This window comes from Lithobates pipiens, unplaced genomic scaffold (genome assembly GCF_037356315.1).
Source record: "Lithobates pipiens isolate NorthernLeopardFrog02 unplaced genomic scaffold, aLitPip1_a1.2 Scaffold_19, whole genome shotgun sequence".
NCBI lineage: Eukaryota > Metazoa > Chordata > Amphibia > Anura > Ranidae > Lithobates > Lithobates pipiens.
The window spans coordinates 470,110,186-470,128,860 of record NW_027507764.1 but is presented as its reverse complement, the minus strand read 5'-3'; the positions used below and the strand labels follow the sequence as shown (position 1 = coordinate 470,128,860).

Below are 18,675 nucleotides of genomic sequence, written 5' to 3'. Positions count from 1 at the left end.
TCGCAATCCAATCGAGAATCTATGGAATGTAATGGAAAAACATGTCCGGTTGAAAAGGAGGGGAGGATTGGATATAGAAATATACCAAGAGAGAGTAACTCCATGGAGGCCCCAACTCACAACTTAAAGGACTTACAGATTCTGCTACTGATGGTTTGGTTCCAGGTACCACAGCATACCTTCAGAGGTCTAGTGGAGTCCATGCCTCAATGGGTCAGGGCTGTTTTGACAGCAAAAGGGAAACCAACTCAATATTAGGTGGGCAGTCATAATGTTATGACTGATTAGTTTATAATCCAAGTATTATGAGTGCTGCACAAACTGTCTCTATTCCATTAATACATTAAGTCCATTAAATGTAGTACGACTTTATTTCTTAGATGAATTGAAATCATGCTATAGTAGTTTATTATCTGATATGCACACATCCTCTTACGAAAAGCTGTCTTAAGGGAAATGTGCAGGCTGCAATTCCAGACCTCCTCTAGTGCTAGTTTGTAGAACACATCTCTACCTACAGATGTATTCAGCTCTAGGGAAATTGTAGTACACAAAGACCAAAGAGATAGGGAGCATGCATAGGGACAACAAAGAAGCCTGAAAACAATGGTAGGAGACTTGTTAGACATACAACAACAACAAAAAAACATGGTATACTTGATATTTTAGAAACAATTGAAGGCACATAGGTTGAGTTTAATGTGACTTTAAAGACAAACATTTGTGGAAGAAAGAGTGACAGAGTGATAGTAATCTAGGGTTAACACTAGCTTTTGCATAAGTTAACTTAATTATTAGAGGTCTAGTGAATTTTTAGGATGAAAAATGCATGCAAATGGATAAAAGGGATGAAAATATACTTTGATTTGCTGAAAACAAACCATGATCATATCTTACAACAGACCTGCAGGTCAATACACAAAATTAATTAATAAAGAGGCAGCCTGTCTGCATTTGCATTAGGTGCTTTTCTATCTAGATGTAATGTTCAGTATCTATTCCTGGCCTACAATAATCTCCAAAGTCTCCCTGTTGCCCATATATGTGGCACCATGAATGCTATTAGCCATTACAAGCTGTGCAATCTGATCCAACAATGGACACAGAATCAATACAGGTACTGGAAACCGAAGTATATGTTCACAGCAGTTCCTTCTATAGACACATAATGTATGAGCAAGCAGGGGATTTTTTCATGGGAGTGTCTTTAAACATAACTTTCTGCATCGCATTTTTTAAATGTTATTACTTATAAAAAACAACTGTATATGCAGTTAGTGATATTGTTAAACTCATAGATATGTTTATGTTTATGTACCTACTAAATCAATTAGGTTTATGATTTAGTTACTTATGCAGTTATTTATTTTTCATTAGTTGCATTGATTTATTAGTTCACATGGCTCTTATGTTCTAATCTATGTACAGTGCTGTTCAGTTGTAGTTAGTCTAGATTGAAATGTTATAATATCTTTCAGAATTTTTCTTCAACTTTTATAGCGCGTATTCTATAGTGTTAAACACATCTTTCAGTTGAACACAGCACTAAGCTTAGACCTTAGCCTTCACGTCTGAAGTGGCTACCCAGATAGCAAGGATAACTTGCCACAAATTTGTGGCAGTGTTGAATTTTAAGTCTGTTAACCTGCTGCACATTTTCTCTGGCAAGTTATGCACTTGAAGCACAAGTTCTAGTTGCCACTTTTCCACATTGTAGCAAATTTGCATGGCAAGTCTCTAGTGGTGAGTCTACAGCAAGAGTTCTGCAAGTCCACAGCATGAAAATTCAGCCACAGTGACCCCTGTGGTTGGATGACTATTGCACAGCATAACTGAACCAGAACTTGCAGAGTTTCTGCAAGGAAATTTTGTCATGCAATCAGAGCAGCCATCAGAAATGTTTGGACCCCTTACACAGCTTTAGGTCTGAGCCCCCCGAGCCTGACCACCAACATTCCCCAGGGCTTGCCCACGGGCCATCCTACCGAATCCACACACCGACCACCTCATTTGCTAAACCCCCCTCACACCTGTATACAGTGATGTGAAAAAGTGTTTGCCCCCTTCCTCATTTCCTGTTCCTTTGCATGTTTGTCACACTTAAGTGTTTCGGAACATCAAACCAATTTAAACAATAGTCAAGGACAACACAAGTAAACACAAAATGCAATTTGTAAATGAAGGTGTTTATTATTAAAGGTGAAAAAAAATCCAAACCATCATGGCCCTGTGTGAAAAAGTGATTGCCCCCCTTGTTAAAACATACTATAACTGTGGTTGTCCACACCTGAGTTCAATTTCTCTAGCCACACCCAGGCCTGATTATTGCCACACCTGTTCACAATCAAGGCATCACTTAAATAGGAGCTGCTTGACACAGTAAGGTCCACCAGAAGATCCTTAAAAGCTACACATCATGCCGAGACCCAAAGAAATTCAGGAACAATTGAGAAAGAAAGTAATTGAGATCTATCAGTCTGGAAAGGGTTATAAAGCCATTTCCAAAGCTTTGGGAATCCAGCGAACCACAGTGAGAGCCATTATCCACAAATGGCGAAGACATGGAACAGTGGTGAACCTTCCCAGGAGTGGCCGGCCGCCCAAAATTACCCCAAGAGCGCAACGACAACTCATCCAAGAGGTCACAAAAGACCCCACAACAACGTCCAAGGAACTGCAGGCCTCACTTGCCTCAGTTAAGGTCAGTGTCCATGCCTCCACCATCAGGAAAAGACTGGGCAAAAATGGCCTGCATGGCAGAGTTCCAAGGAGAAAACCACTGCTGAGCAAAAAGAACATCAAAGCTCGTCTCAATTTCTCCACAACACATCTTGATGATCCCCAAGACTTTTGGGACAACATTCTGTGGACCGATGAGACAAAAGTGGAACTCTTTGGAAGGTGTGTGTCCAAGTATATCTGGCGTAGAAGGAACACTGCATTTCAGAAAAAGAACATTATACCAACAGTAAAATATGGTGATGGTAGTGTGATGGTCTGGGGCTGTTTTGCTGCTTCAGGACCTGGAAGACTTGCCGTGATAAAAGGAACTATGAATTCTGCTGTCTACCAAGAGATCCTGAAGGAGAATGTCCGACCATCTGTTCGTGTACTCAAGCTGAAACGAACTTGGGTTCTGCAGCAGGACAATGATCCTAAACACACCAGCAAGTCCACCACCGAATGGCTGAAGAAAAACAAAATGAAGACTTTGGAGTGGCCTAGCCAAACTCCTGACCTGAATCCTATTGAGATGTTGTGATATGACCTTAAAAAGGCCGTTCATGCTCGAAAACCCTCTAATGTAACTGAATTAGGACAATTCTGCAAAGATGAGTGGGACAAAATTCCTCCAGGACGCTGTAAAAGCCTCATTGCACGTTATCACAAACGCTTGGTTGCAGTTGTTGCTGCTAAGGGTGGCCCAACCAGTTATTAGGTTTAGGGGGCAATCACTTTTTCACACAGGGCCATGATGGTTTGGATTTTTTTTCACCTTTAATAATAAACACCTTCATTTACAAATTGCATTTTGTGTTTACTTGTGTTGTCCTTGACTATTGTTTAAATTGGTTTGATGTTCCGAAACACTTAAGTGTGACAAACATGCAAAGGAACAGGAAATGAGGAAGGGGGCAAACACTTTTTCACACCACTGTATATGTCAGCCCCCCACACACCTGTAAATATGCCAGCCCACCTCACACCTGTATATATATATGTCAGCCCCACACCTGTATATATATCAGCCCCCCTCATACCTGTATATATGTCAGCTCCCCCCACCTGTATATATGCCAGATGAACAAATTAATGGGGTGGGCATCTACATGGCAAATGAGGTTCAATGTAGTATAATGTAAAATAATGCATTTGGGTGGCAAAAATATGAATGCAATCTATACACTGGGGGGAGAACCTCTGGGGAAATCTAAGATGCTAGTAGATAATAGGCTCAGCAATGGCATGCAATGCAAAGCTGCTGCTAACAAAGCAAACAGAATATTGGCATACATTAAAAGGGGATCATCTCCAGAGATAAAATGATAATTCTCCCACTCTACAAGACTCTGGTCCGGCCGCACCTGGGGTATGCCGTCCAGTTCTGGGCACCAGTCCTCATGAAGGATGTACTGGAAATGGAGTGAGTACAAAGAAGGGCAACAAAGCTAATAAAGGGTCTGGAGTATACTAGCTATGAAGAAAGGTTGCGAGCACTGCACTCATTCTCTCTGGGGAAGAGGCGCTTGAGAGGGAATATGATTTCAATATACAAATACCGTACTGGTGACCGCACAATAGGGATACAACTTTTTCGCGGAAGGGAGTTTAACAAGACTCGTGGCCACTCATTAGAATTAGAACAAAAGAGGTTTAACCTTAAACTATATAGAGGGCTCTTTACTGCAAGAGCGGCAAGGATATGGAATTCCCTTCCACAGGCGGTGGTCTCAGCTGGGGGCAGCGATAGTTTCAAGAAACTATTAGATAAGCACCTAAATTACTGCAGCATACAGGGATATACAATGTAATACTGACATATAATCACACACATAGGTTGGACTTGATGGGCTTGTGTCTTTTTTCACCTACTATGTAACACCACACATACACAAATCTGTAAACACACAAGCCTTTGGCCCCTCCCTGTACACAAATAGCCCCCTCCCTTTCCTTTACAGCCCCTACTTGTAAAGGAAATCTTCCTACCTAGTCCCAGCTCGTTTTCACAAAGCTGACATGTCACTGACACAGTACAGGCGGCTCACATGAGGGGTGCACATGCACATAGTAGCCAGAGGTGGCAGTATAGAGTTCATTGTCTGAGCTCAGTGACATAGAGAGCAGCAGAAGCTGCAAGATAGTTTCTATAGCGCACAACATGGCTCCCTTTCACCAGTCCTGCCTTCTTCTGGCGTGGGCGGGCCCCTCAGGCCCCAGGGCCCCTTACAGTTGTATTGGCTGTGCCCTCCTGATGACAGCGCTGCATGCAATGCGGACTTGCTGCAATTGTGCAACAAACCTGTGAAGCCTGGCAAGTCTAGCAGTAGCTTAGCAAGTCATTTTCAAACTTGCAGCACTTTTTCTTGCTATCTGGGTATGTGGACACTAGTCTCTAAAACAATGAATCAAAGCGAACCTGTCATTTGTCTAAAAGGGTACTCAGCATTTGGGGCTTCTGGGAACATCTACATAATGGACCACTGTTAGTTTTTCTAAGCTTGATATAAATAAATGCATTATCTAAATGACAGCGTTATTGGCTCACAATACACTGTATGTTGCAATTGTACTACATTGTATTGAATTGTATTTTCTATGTCTACATTTTCTAATTTTTTTTCTACAAATTCTTTATTTAAGAAAAGCAGTCTCCAACATATCAAGGCTATGAAAGAACATACACCATACAATCCAATACACATCAGCTGACAATCATACAAACTGGCCAAAATAACCCATCTCTTTTTCCACTTTTCATGCAGTTTTTTTATTTTTCACAGGCCATGGTGCAGCACAACCGTGTCGAACTCCTTTCCCACCCAGTTTGTAAAGAATATTTAACTATGAAATGGTACGTATAATACAGGTACATTAATTGCTTTTCGATAAAACCAAAATATAGAAAAGACGGCGAAATGGTGCAAACAAAACAGTGTACAATCATCAGAACAGGGACCTTGGGAAACTATTTCTTCCTTTCCACTGAAACGATTCCTTCCACTGATACGAGCACTATTCCTTCCACTGATACTAATGACGGGGCACTATTCCTCCCACTGATGCCAACAATGAGCTACTATTCCTCCCACTGACACTAGAGATGGAGAACTAATGCCGCGTCCACAAGACCGGACTTCATTTCATCAGATATGTCTGTATGCTAGTCCTACGGACCAAATACAATGCAAGGGCAGCTATTGGCTACTGGCTATTGAACTTCCTTTTCTAGTCCCGTCGTACGTCATCACATTTGAAACAAACGGACTTTGGTGTGATCGCGTGTAGGCAAGTCCGTTTGGTTGGAAAATCCGGTCATGTGTACGCAGCATTACTCTTCCACTGACACCAATTATGGGCCACTATTCCACCCACTGACACCAGTGATGGGACGCCATTCCTCCTACTGACACCAATGATGTAAATGTTTTACTCTGACCACAAAACCTATTGCATTGTTTACTCCAGTCGATGCCGCGCTATTTTATACTCCCACTGACCACAGTCCAGCCACTTTAAAATTTGAAGGGCAATAAACTGGCCCTTTGTTTTAAAAGTTTGGAGACCCCTGGCCTAGAACATAAGCATTGCTGCACAGACACTAGGTTTTACATGCTTAAATCATCATCTTAGTCTAAGTAGCAAATACAGACCCTGGATGATACCTGAAATAGCCTTTGAAAAGAATACTGTGTTACAGGCTCCACGCTCCCTTTCCAGTGCCGTTATTCTCGCACACAGCCAGATGTCTTACAAGAGCATGTCTGCACATTTATGCTGTGCAGGAGATCTTTCACAAAAGCACAAAAATGGGGAAGGTTTTGGACTTCCCTTGTAGCAGTCTTTGTGCATGTGCAGGAAACCCCATGCGTGTGCAAATGGGCAGGGAACCTGACACATGCATAGATGTGCTGTAGAACTAACTTTTTTACCTAGGCGAGAACTTAGGAAGTGCTGGTTTGCACAGGAATAAAAAAACTCCATTTGTCAGGGAGAGATGAAGAGGAGGCAGGGCAGTCACAGCATGTCTTTTAGTGTGAAGGTCCACTTTAACATGTGTAGAGCCCCCCAGGGGTCTACTGGGAGCAAGGATGTACCTCCAGAGACAGGGGGAAAGCTTACATTCACCCCAGGGCTGAGTCCATGGCTATAATGGGAAGTTAGAACAGAATTTGGGCACTGGTCACTTTATATGTTTGCAATGCTTTAATAAGGAACTTGAAAGAAGTAGTAGGTGAGCGGGTTAGGGGAGGTTTCAGATACCATTTGCAGATCACTTACAGACTCCTTGAATCCAAAGGTAAAACAGCTTTCTCTTTTAGTAGACCTTGACTACCTGGATAGGCCTCTCACACAGACCTAGCTGCCAGTAGAATTTCTGGACAAGCCTCTCACAGACTAATCAGTCAGTAGCACTCTTGGATCAGCCTCTCTCACAGACTTAGCAGCCAGGAGCTAGTTACCATGGTTTGGATTGTAGAATAGGATTCAGCTTCACAGTGTAAGAACCTTTAAACCATCCAGCAACACTATAAGAGTAGTTTAGGTTAAGGTGCATCCTCCATATGAGTTACCAGGCCCTCCTGAGAGACCAGCCTTCATCTTGGCTCTCTCCAGTAAGAGTCCTACCCTGGATCTCCTCAGCTTGGCTCGGCTTCTTCCCCACAGGCACGACAGCCTAAGGACCACCACAGGATTAGGCCCCAGACAGGCATCTGGATCTACTTGCAGAACTTGCAGCAACACATCCTCAGGCCAAGAGGGCCCCCAAGTAAGAGAAGAGAAAAGCACATGGCTCTGCCCAATAAATACCCCCTTCCCAGAATGCACAGCAGCCAGGAGCTTCCTACTGGGCTGTTCTGGAAAAAGAATATTCATTACATAGCTCAACCTAGTTGTAATTCTCATACTGGCCTGTGGTACCAGTGACACCCACTGGCAATAGTGAGAAATGCACAACTCAGTTTAGAGCAGAACCATATAAACTATACAATCAAATCTGAGGTGTTCACAGCTGAGCCAAAGACTAAATTTACACTATAGCCCCAATTTTAGGAATAGGGGGCTACACATGCATGTTCTGATGCAAGGTTTCCTTTAAAGAGGAAGTAAACCCTGATGGGTTTACTTCCTCTTTTGTTTCCCTGCAAAGGATAATGGGCTACTATGCATCGCATAGTAGCCGATTATGTGTCACTTACCTGACACAGGAGCCAGCGATGTCACCACTGTCCCCTCTTCCACAGAACGTCCATCTTCTTTCCGGGTATCGTGGCTTTGGTGCTGTGATTGGCCAGAGCATGCGCACGGAAGCCGCCACTAATGGCATATCGCCGTTAGCAGCGACATGCTCAGTGCACCTGTGCCCCGCTTTCTATGGCACATACGCCGTAGACAGTGGTGCCTGTCTTTTTGCAAATATCTCCTAAACCTACCTGTAGGTCCAAGATATTTCCTGTTGTTGTTCCTGTTCATGAGAAGTCAAACTTTTTATCGATTTTCCATGAATGGGCTTGTTGGAAAATTTCCACTCATTCAGCGCATGTAGCCAATGGGCTGCAGTGCAGATCAGTGTGTTCAGGCTGCTGGAGAATACAAAGACACAGAGGGAAGGATTTCCCCATCCACCTCAAATGTGTGAATGGGGAAACCAGCTCAGTTTTTTTCATTCAGCTGACTGGAGTATTGTATAGCCAGCTTTAGTGACAACAGGAAATGAGAGATAATCTTTCTAAAATGAGGGGGAATCCACGTCTCATTTGAACAGATGTCCCCATGGAAGATTTCCCCTCATCTATTGTTTTTGTGAAAACTGTAAACATGTTGCCTGCAGCATCACTTTCTATCTTAATGACAATGGTCAACAGGACCAACAGTTACCCGATTGTCTCATAAAATGTGTTTGCAAATCATCACCTGGAATTTGCAAGCTCAGGAGGGATACTATTTATTTTGCCCCCCCCCGGATCCTATTAGCACAGGCCTAGCAGTTCTAGTCAATTTGTACTATAATTCAGCTCATTCTTTTTTTTTACTTTTTTTGTCTTTTAGGAGGTCTTATGGATTTAAAGCACATCTAATTAACCTTTCAATCTACTCACTGGGACTTATTCCCCTCACTCTGCTGATAATGAGCGCTATAGTACCTGGGAACCCTTCAAATAATTCAACTTTAAATTCAATTTCAAATTCAGATCCTGAACCATTACAACTCAAGGTATTTTATGGTTTCAAACCAACAATGTAAATATAATGATATGCTTAGCTAGGGTCTTACGCTATATTGTTTATAACACCTGCATTGGATTTGAATTCTTTTCTAATTTAAATGACTTTTCTCTACATAGCAATTCTCATGTTATGGAAGGTAATCTAACCCTAGATACTAAAGTTGAAATTACTTTGTAATAGGAATAAAAAAACTTTTCTTTCTTGACACTTCTAAAAAGAAAATACATGGAAGCCCCCTTCCTGGCCTGCCGGACTGCATGCTTCGATAAGGGTCCTGTATGGATTTTGGCGAGGGCCCCATGCCATTATTTTATTTATTTTGGCATGGGGTTCCCCTTAAAATCCATACCAGACCCGAAGGGCATGGTATTTGATTGGAGGGGAAAACCACGCTGTTTTTTTTCCAGAAATTTTCATTGCTGGCATTCTTTTGTTTACATTTAAGCTGTCAGCGGGCTTCCCCACTGACAGCTGAAATGTAAACAAAAGAATGCCAGCAATGCAAATTTCTGAAAAAAAACAGCGTGGTTTTCCCCTCCAACCAAATACCATGCCCTTCGGGTCTGGTATGGATGAGTCATCGGTTGTTAAGGATGCGGCGGCTGGCTTCCCGGCCTGCTCCTTAACAACCAACTATTCTTCCTACAGAATTAAATTGGTTGATCATTTTTTGACCGATCCAAAATAGAATCATTCAGAAAATTGTGAATTCCTTAGAAAACGAATATACGAAATGAAATTAGACAAATTTCAAATATATTTGTTACTATTTCATTCAGGTATTCTGATACAACCGAATCTAAGAATAACCAAAAATGTGTCTGAGTTAGTTTTCAAACCAAAACAAATTATACACATCTAACCATAATGTGTGGATAAAAAAATCCTTTGATGTAATGGGTACATTTGTTTCCTTTTTTTTAGATTTTCTTTATATTTTCTTGATGATCTGGCCAGTAAGCTTTGCTGCGAAATTTAGCATTTAGAAGAATGGGACAAATCATTTACCACTGACAGGGTTCTTACAAGGATAAGCTTTTATTTATAAATGTAAAACCTTTCATAAAAGGTTAAAAAAAAACTGTCGCTGTACCTGCAGTGGGAGCTGGAGTTTGGCTTCAATTTCTTAGTGTATCTAAATCTGCTAGTACATCTAACACTCCCCTTTTTCCCATATTAATATTGTTGCTGTGCCCCTGTGCTCCTTCACTCAGAGTGGGGTCTGTCTAATACAGGAGGTGTGTTACCGGCCAGATTGCCAGGTGAAAACAGAGGGGGAAAAAATCCCCCCCCCCCAAAAAAAAAGGAAACTAATGCTGCCATCACATCTAATGATTGGTAAGCTGCAATATATTACATTTTTTGTTTTGTGTTTAATATGGCTTTAAAGCATATGTATTGTCACAATTTAATATCATATATTCATTTTCACATTTTATTTCAATTGTTCTTTTTTTTATCAAACTTTTTTTTTTAACCACTTCCCGACCAGCGCACGACGATGTATGTCGACAGAATGGCACGGGCAGGCATATTGGCATACAGGTACGTCCAATATTCGATGCCGCCCTGCCATCGGGAGCGCGCCGCCGGCATCCCCGCGATCGTCTCACGGAGCGGCCGAATAGAGCAAATGCTGTGTAAACAACATTTGTCTATTCTGCCTAGCAACTAGTGACGCTGATCTCTGCTCCATGTGATTGGAGCAGAGATCAGTGTACACTAAATGAAAGCCCAACCCCCCCACAGTTAGTAACATTCCCCTAGGAACACTTAACCCCTACACTGCCACCCACTGGTTAACCCTTTCACTGCCAGTGTCATTTACACAGGAATCACTGCATTTATATAGCAGTGATTACTGTATAAATGACAATGGTCCCAAAAATGTATCAAAAATGTCCGATGGGTCCCCCACAATGTCGCAGTCACAATAAAAATCGCTGATCGCCGCCATTACTAGTAAAAAAATAAATAATAAAAAATTATTAATAAAAATGCTATAAAACTATCCCTATTTTGTAAACGCTATAACTTTTGCGCAAACCAATCAATAATCGCTTATTGCGATTTTTTTTTTTACCAAAAATATGTAGAAGAATACGTATCGGCCTAAACTGAGGGAAAAAAATGTTTTTTTATATATTTTTGGGGGATATTTATTATAACAAAAAGTAAAAAATAATGCGTTTTTTTTAAAAATTGTCGCTCTATTTTTGTTTATAGCGCAAAAAATAAAAACCGCAGGGGTGATCAAATACCACCAAAAGAAAGCTCTATTTGTGGGAAAAAAAGGACGTCAATTTTGTTTGGGAGCCACGTCGCACGACCGCGCAATTGTCAGTTAAAGCGACGCAGTGCCGAATCGCAAAAAGTGGTCTGGTCTTTGACCAGCAAATTGGTCCGGTCTGAAAGTGGTTAAACTGAAAACAGCTAATAACAGATATGTCAGTGGCAGTCATCCATAGATTGCAAATTGTATATATCATTAAGGAAAATAATGCGTTTGTATACTCACAGAAATCAAGCACATATATATACAGTGGTGTGAAAAAGTGTTTGCCCCCTTCCTCATTTCCTGTTCCTTTGCATGTTTGTCACACTTAAGTGTTTCGGAACATCAAACCAATTTAAACAATAGTCAAGGACAACACAAGTAAACACAAAATGCAATTTGTAAATGAAGGTGTTTATTATTAAAGTTGAAAAAAAATCCAAACCATCATGGCTCTGTGTGAAAAAGTGATTGCCCCCCTTGTTAAAACATACTATAACTGTGGTTGTCCACACCTGAGTTCAATCTCTCTAGCCACACCCAGGCCTGATTATTGCCACACCTGTTCACAATCAAGGCATCACTTAAATAGGAGCTGCTTGACACAGTAAGGTCCACCAGAAGATCCTTAAAAGCTACACATCATGCCGAGACCCAAAGAAATTCAGGAACAATTGAGAAAGAAAGTAATTGAGATCTATCAGTCTGGAAAGGGTTATAAAGCCATTTCCAAAGCTTTGGGAATCCAGCGAACCACAGTGAGAGCCATTATCCACAAATGGCGAAGACATGGAACAGTGGTGAACCTTCCCAGGAGTGGCCGGCCACCCAAAATTACCCCAAGAGCGCAGCGACGACTCATCCAAGAGGTCACAAAAGACCCCACAACAACGTCCAAGGAACTGCAGGCCTCACTTGCCTCAGTTAAGGTCAGCGTTCATGCCTCCACCATCAGGAAAAGACTGGGCAAAAATGGCCTGCATGGCAGAGTTCCAAGGAGAAAACCACTGCTGAGCAAAAAGAACATCAAAGCTCGTCTCAATTTCTCCACAACACATCTTGATGATTCCCCAAGACTTTTGGCACAACATTCTGTGGACCGATGAGACAAAAGTGGAACTCTTTGGAAGGTGTGTGTCCAAGTATATCTGGCGTAGAAGGAACACTGCATTTCAGAAAAAGAACATTATACCAACAGTAAAATATGGTGGTGGTAGTGTGATGGTCTGGGGCTGTTTTGCTGCTTCAGGACCTGGAAGACTTGCCGTGATAAAAGGAACTATGAATTCTGCTGTCTACCAAGAGATCCTGAAGGAGAATGTCCGACCATCTGTTCGTGTACTCAAGCTGAAACGAACTTGGGTTCTGCAGCAGGACAATGATCCTAAACACACCAGCAAGTCCACCCCCCGAATGGCTGAAGAAAAACAAAATGAAGACTTTGGAGTGGCCTAGCCAAAGTCCTGACCTGAATCCTATTGAGATGTTGTGGTATGACCTTAAAAAGGCCGTTCATGCTCGAAAACCCTCTAATGTAACTGAATTAGGACAATTCTGCAAAGATGAGTGGGCCAAAATTCCTCCAGGACGCTGTAAAAGCCTCATTGCACGTTATCGCAAACGCTTGGTTGCAGTTGTTGCTGCTAAGGGTGGCCCAACCAGTTATTAGGTTTAGGGGGCAATCACTTTTTCACACAGGGCCATGATGGTTTGGATTTTTTTTCACCTTTAATAATAAACACCTTCATTTACAAATTGCATTTTGTGTTTACTTGTGTTGTCCTTGACTATTGTTTAAATTGGTTTGATGTTCCGAAACACTTAAGTGTGACAAACATGTAAAGGAACAGGAAATGAGGAAGGGGGCAAACACTTTTACACACCACTGTACATTAAAGATGTTCATGTACAAAATGTACCTCATAAAACCATTTTACATATACACAGCCTCCAATGTGTCTTTCAACACATTTGTCTTGACCTAATCTGTTCTGCCTGGGCACTGCACAAGCCGCAACTGAAAAAGTTCTCACAGACTAAGTCCAGAAGTGTCCAGCCACAGTGCCCATAACCTCTCAAAAAGAGGCATGCCAGTTAAATGTTGCAGCTGAGCTACAATATTATACAGCCAGGGATTAGGAAGTGCCAAGCCACCCTCATCCTTGGGGTTCTGAAGTTGTTCCAACCTGATACGAGGGGGGTAATTGTTTCAAATCAGGGATCTGATTTAATGTAGGGGGTTATATGTAGGGGGAATTTTGTAGGGGGTACAGTAGCTGGGGCATCAGAATAATTTTAATTAAATTTATCCTCCCTGCTACCGACAGTCGCAGCATACTCCAGGTAGTCACCCTATCTCTAAACCTTGACATTAAAGGATGAATATTGAGGTGGCAATAGTCCAGTATGTTAGAGGTAACATGTATCCCCAGATATTTAAATGACAATATGGTAGGTATAGGAAAGGCTGCCCCGAACCGCCATCCAATAGTAGTAAAGCTGATTTTGGACAGTTAATGGTGCGAGAAGTATCCAAACCTGGATATCATGTCCATGACAGCTTCCAGGGAGGAGATAGTGTCACCCCAAATAAGCAGCATGTCATCTTCGTACAACATGAGTTTCTCATAAAGTTTGCTGCATCTAAACCCAGTGATCAATGGTTTGGCACGTATCAGTACTGCCAGTGGTTCAGTGGCAACCACAAACAATAATGGGAAAAGGAGGCATCCCTGACTGGTCCCTCATCCGAATGGAAAAGCAGGGGAAACTCTATCCGGGCACCTAACAGCATCCATTGGGTAAGTGGCGGTGCATCCATTAAGGGCACACGGGCACCGCCCCCTCTCTCCAGCCACCCCCTCTATTACCAATGGATAGATTCATGCATAGCATAGCATGAATCTATCCATGGCCACCGCTGCCACCCCCTATTCAGGCACCTGGCCCCTTTTCGAGTGCAGGGTGCCTGAATTACAACGGCGGGGGGTGTTTTTGAAGCACCTGATTGGAGCCATAGGCTCTAATAGGTGTCAGAAAAGGTGACCTGCAAGCGCCATGCCAGGTGTGTTAGAACAGAGAATGAATATTCACTTTACTATGTAGCCCATACTCATTCACATGGAGGGGTGGTATCTGGGGGCCCCTTGTTAAAGGGGGCTTCCAGATTTAAATAAGCCCCCTGCCTGCAAACCCCCACAATCATCAGCCATGATTGTGGAGATGAGGCCCTTGTCCCTATTAGCATGGGGACAAGGTGCTTTAGGGTGGGAGGGGGCAGAGCCCCCCTGCCCCAAAGAAACCCCCCCATGTTGAGGGCATGTGGCCTGGTATTATTCAGAAGGGGGTGGGGGCTCGCTTGTCCCCCTCTTTCCTGACCTGCCAGGCTGCATGCTCAGATAAGGGTCTGGTATAGATTTTGGGGGGACTCCATGCCATTTTTATTTTATTTTTTTCAACAGCTGGGTGCCGGAAATTGCAACTGTGAGTCATTTTAAATGTGATTTGACTTTTCTTTTCTTTAAAAATGTAATTTTTGCTGCTGTATGTTTTATATATGCTACAGATGTGCCACTTTACAGGCAGACTAAGGTGACCCCACAGGTACTATATTTAAAGACATGTTTTTATTTTTCTTATTGCACTCTAAGCATAATTAAAATCACTGAGCCTTAACTAAACCGGAGGGTGTTCAGCCCATCTCTATTAAGTATCCAAGGCTATTTAGTAAGCAAGTTCCAAGAAAATATATTTTGGGATTTTCCTCCTAACAGACTGCTCAAACATATGCCATAACAGCATAAGCCAGCCTATAATCATTATATATGTCATATTTACTAAGTCTGCAATGATGATGCTGTATTAGCAGCATTTTAGTAATTCTGTTATGTATTAATACTTGATTATTTTATTAAAATATTGAGTAGGAAAGGGTTCAATCTGTGTCTCTTTATTGCTTTTTTTGCTGGCTTTATGTTACTGGGAAGATTTACCTGCACTTCATTGCTACATGGGGAAACCCTATAGTAGGGGTATGCAACCTTTTGAGCACAGTGTGCTGAAAAATATTTTCAAAGAAATTGAGCGTGCTGATTTTATAACCTAACTTCACATTCTCAATCATGAAAAGGATTTTTAAATAAAGTAAATGCTGTAAATTACTTTAGTAGTGAGAAATTAACATCCTGTATTCTCACGCCTCAAATCAGCCCCAATTCGTGCACATTCACACCTCAGATCACTGTCCCCCCTGCACATCTGCCCCACCACTGTAACGCCTTGCACATCTGCCCCACTACTGCACTACCATGCACATCTGCCCCACCACTGAACCCCCCTGCTCATCTGCTCCACCACTGTAACCCCCTGCACATTTGCCCCACCACTATAACCCCTTGCACATCTGTCCCACCACTGTACTACCCTGCACATCTGCCCCACCACTGTAACCCCCTTCTCTTCTGCCCCACCACTGTAACCCCCTGCTCAACTGCCCCATCACTGTAACCCTCTGCTCAACTGCTCCATCACTTTAACCCCCTGCATATCTGCCCCACCTCTATACCCCCTGCACATCTGCCCCACCTCTAAACCCCCTGTTTCCCATCTTTTACATTACAGGGACAGCGTGGGGAATTATGAAATTGGAATGCATTAGTGTCTCACTGACACTTTCCTGCGCTGCTCTGCTGATGGGGAGGGAGTCCAGTGCCAGCAAAAGAGGCTTTGCACACCGGGGGTCACCTACCCCTGCCCTAGTGAAATAAGGGATTTCCATGTATTTTGGAATTCCACAAGATTTTTGACATTGCTTATCTTTGTAGAAGTTGTGTTGTGATTTCTAATTGCTACTTTCTATGTGCTTTTTTGCAGGATTCATATTTCACACGCATTTGCATGAGTATTGTAATGTTTATGAGCATTTTTGGGATGATAAAGGAGATTATACAGATGGGCCAGCAGGTAAGTAATTATGTTAGAAGCAGAAGATGTAATGAAAGACAAATTGTTTCTATGGTTTAGAGATTCCTGTTCTTTATGCTACTGTATCCGACACCCTTTACTTAGACAGGAAATAAGGTAAATCTTTCACTGAACACACAAACAATAATCAAAACCTGAAAAAAGTGCCAACCCTTCACCAAACTATCCAAAACTAAAGAAAAAATGTTTTGAAAAATACCAGTGATATATTAAAACAGTGATCCCACAAAAATAAATAGCATAACATATAGTGCACATAAACTAAAAGTTTTAACAATTCAAGTATTTCTTCCAAGCACTGGACATCACCTCCATGCAGCACACCACATGGACTCACCAGTTAATAAGACACTTATAAATCAGTGGGTCATATTACATGATGTAAATAAAAGTACGGCCACCAGATGTCTCTGTCCTTCTCTCTGGTCCACCTTCTAAACATCCATCCGTGTCCCACGTCACTCGTATGCCCTGTACACATGATAGGATTTTCCAACAACAAAACCGTGGATTTTTTTTCCAAAGGATGTTGGCTCAAACTTGTCTTGCATACACACGGTCACACAAATGTTGCCAGAAATTCTGAATGTCAAGAAGGCGGTGACGTACAACAGGTATGACGAGCCGAGAAAAATGAAGTTCAATAGCCAGTGCACACAATTTTTGTTGTCGGAAAATTTGAGAACCTGCTCTCAAACATTTGTTGGCGGAAATTCCAACAGCAAATGTTCTATGGAGCATACACATGGTCAGACTTTCCGACAACAAGCTCACATCCAACATTTGTTGTTGAAAAATTCTATCGTGTGTACAGGGCATAAGATGTATTGTAGAAAGGACCATATCCATGTCATATACAGTAAAGGTCACTTCCGTAGTGTACTAGTTAATACATGATCATAAATTATAAAAAATATGCTTGCATGAAATGAATGTGCAGCAGCTCCAATAAGCAGTGAAACAAATAAAGGTGCATAAATCTTCCCACCAATCCACTTCACCCCTGTGCAGCACCCCACACCCAAATGGACTCTCACCAGATACTAATACCCTTGGATCTTAGTGGGTCATATCAGACATAATGTAATGAAACACGGCCACTAGGCATCTCTCTTCTCTTCAGTGCCACTCTCTAAAGGAAGGGCCACTCTCCAAGGAATATCACAGGAAAAACCTGTTAGAACAGGCACACATTTGTGTAGCTGACCAAATAATGAAATTTGAATTTCATAAAATAAAATGTTTCTCTGTCCAAAACAAAAACTGTTTAACCTGGAATTATGATGGCGGTTATAATGTCTGTTGCTTATGTGAATAAAGGAAAAGATTATCACTACACCAAGGTTAGCTCTTATGTACATCACTGGATCAAGATGGTAGAGACTCTCCCGGGTCTCTCTCCTCATTGGTTTACACAGCAATGGAAGCCATTGGCTCCTCCTGTAAATCACAGCCAGTGAGCCGATAAGGAGAGAGTGATAGGTAGCGCCGAGCCACACTCTGTGTATGAATGGCCAATGTCCATTCACGGGAAAGTGGCTCAGGAGTGAACTTACTTAAGTGCCACCATAGCAAGAGGCTTGTTATTGGGGGCACTTGGCAGGGGGGAGGAGCCAGAACCGCAGGTGGGGGACCCAAAAACAAGAGCATTGCACAGAGCAAGTAAATATAATATGTTTGTTATTTTTTTTTTTATTCTTTCTTTTAGTATCACTTTAATCTGAATTATTTAAAATAAAAAAAATGTCATACTTACCTGCTCTGTGCAATGGTTTTGCACAGAGCAGCATCGATCCTTCTGGGGTCCTCACTGGTGCTCCTGGCTCCACTTGTTTGGCAAGTGCCCCCATAGGGAGTGGTTTCCTACAGGAACACTTCTGTCAGATCGATCCCAAGCTGCACTGCCTGCATCTATAGACATAGACAGCACTACTTGGCACTGCCCCCCACTCCCTCATCACAGAATTTGATTAATAGCAGAGGGAGAGAGAGGAGAACTCTTGTGCATGGTGCTGTAATGAGATCACGCACAGGTAAGTATAAGGAGGGGCTGGGGGGGGGGGGCGACACTGAAGTATTTTGCAGAGAATGCATTAAGGTAAAAAAACGTAAGCCTATACACCCAGGCAGTGGCGGCCCATCTATTAGGGGCGCTGCCCCACCTATCCATGCGTTCGGCCCCCTAATCTGCATGTGGGGTGCCGGATGCATGGATTCCAATGGGAGTTTTTTTTTTAAAGCATGTGATTAGCGCGCCCTGAGCAAACTCAGTTGTGTAACAATAGCGAATTAATATTCGCTATTGTCACTCTGATTCTCCTCCCGGCCAATCGGGTTGTGAGACTCGTTTCCTGATTTGCCGAAAGGAGAGGCGATATTATTGGCTGCCTAGTAGGAAGAGGAGAGAGGAGACGCAGGGGAAGCCATGCCGCCGTGAAGTCGAGAAAGGAGGAGACTTCACGGTA

The 18,675-nt window shown here is 42.4% G+C and overlaps 1 protein-coding gene across 5 annotated transcripts in view; it reads left to right on the top strand.

Moving 5' to 3' along the window:
* Positions 1 to 18,675, top strand: part of TRPA1 (transient receptor potential cation channel subfamily A member 1) — a 202,968-nt gene that overhangs the window by 154,545 nt on the left and 29,748 nt on the right. For all 5 annotated transcript variants that reach the window (XM_077492866.1, XM_077492869.1, XM_077492865.1 and 2 more), the window contains 3 exons: positions 5,505 to 5,575; positions 8,773 to 8,938; positions 16,100 to 16,189. In XM_077492866.1, the coding sequence (XP_077348992.1) occupies positions 5,505 to 5,575; positions 8,773 to 8,938; positions 16,100 to 16,189 (327 nt within the window). The remainder of the gene's footprint in view (positions 1 to 5,504; positions 5,576 to 8,772; positions 8,939 to 16,099; positions 16,190 to 18,675) is intronic.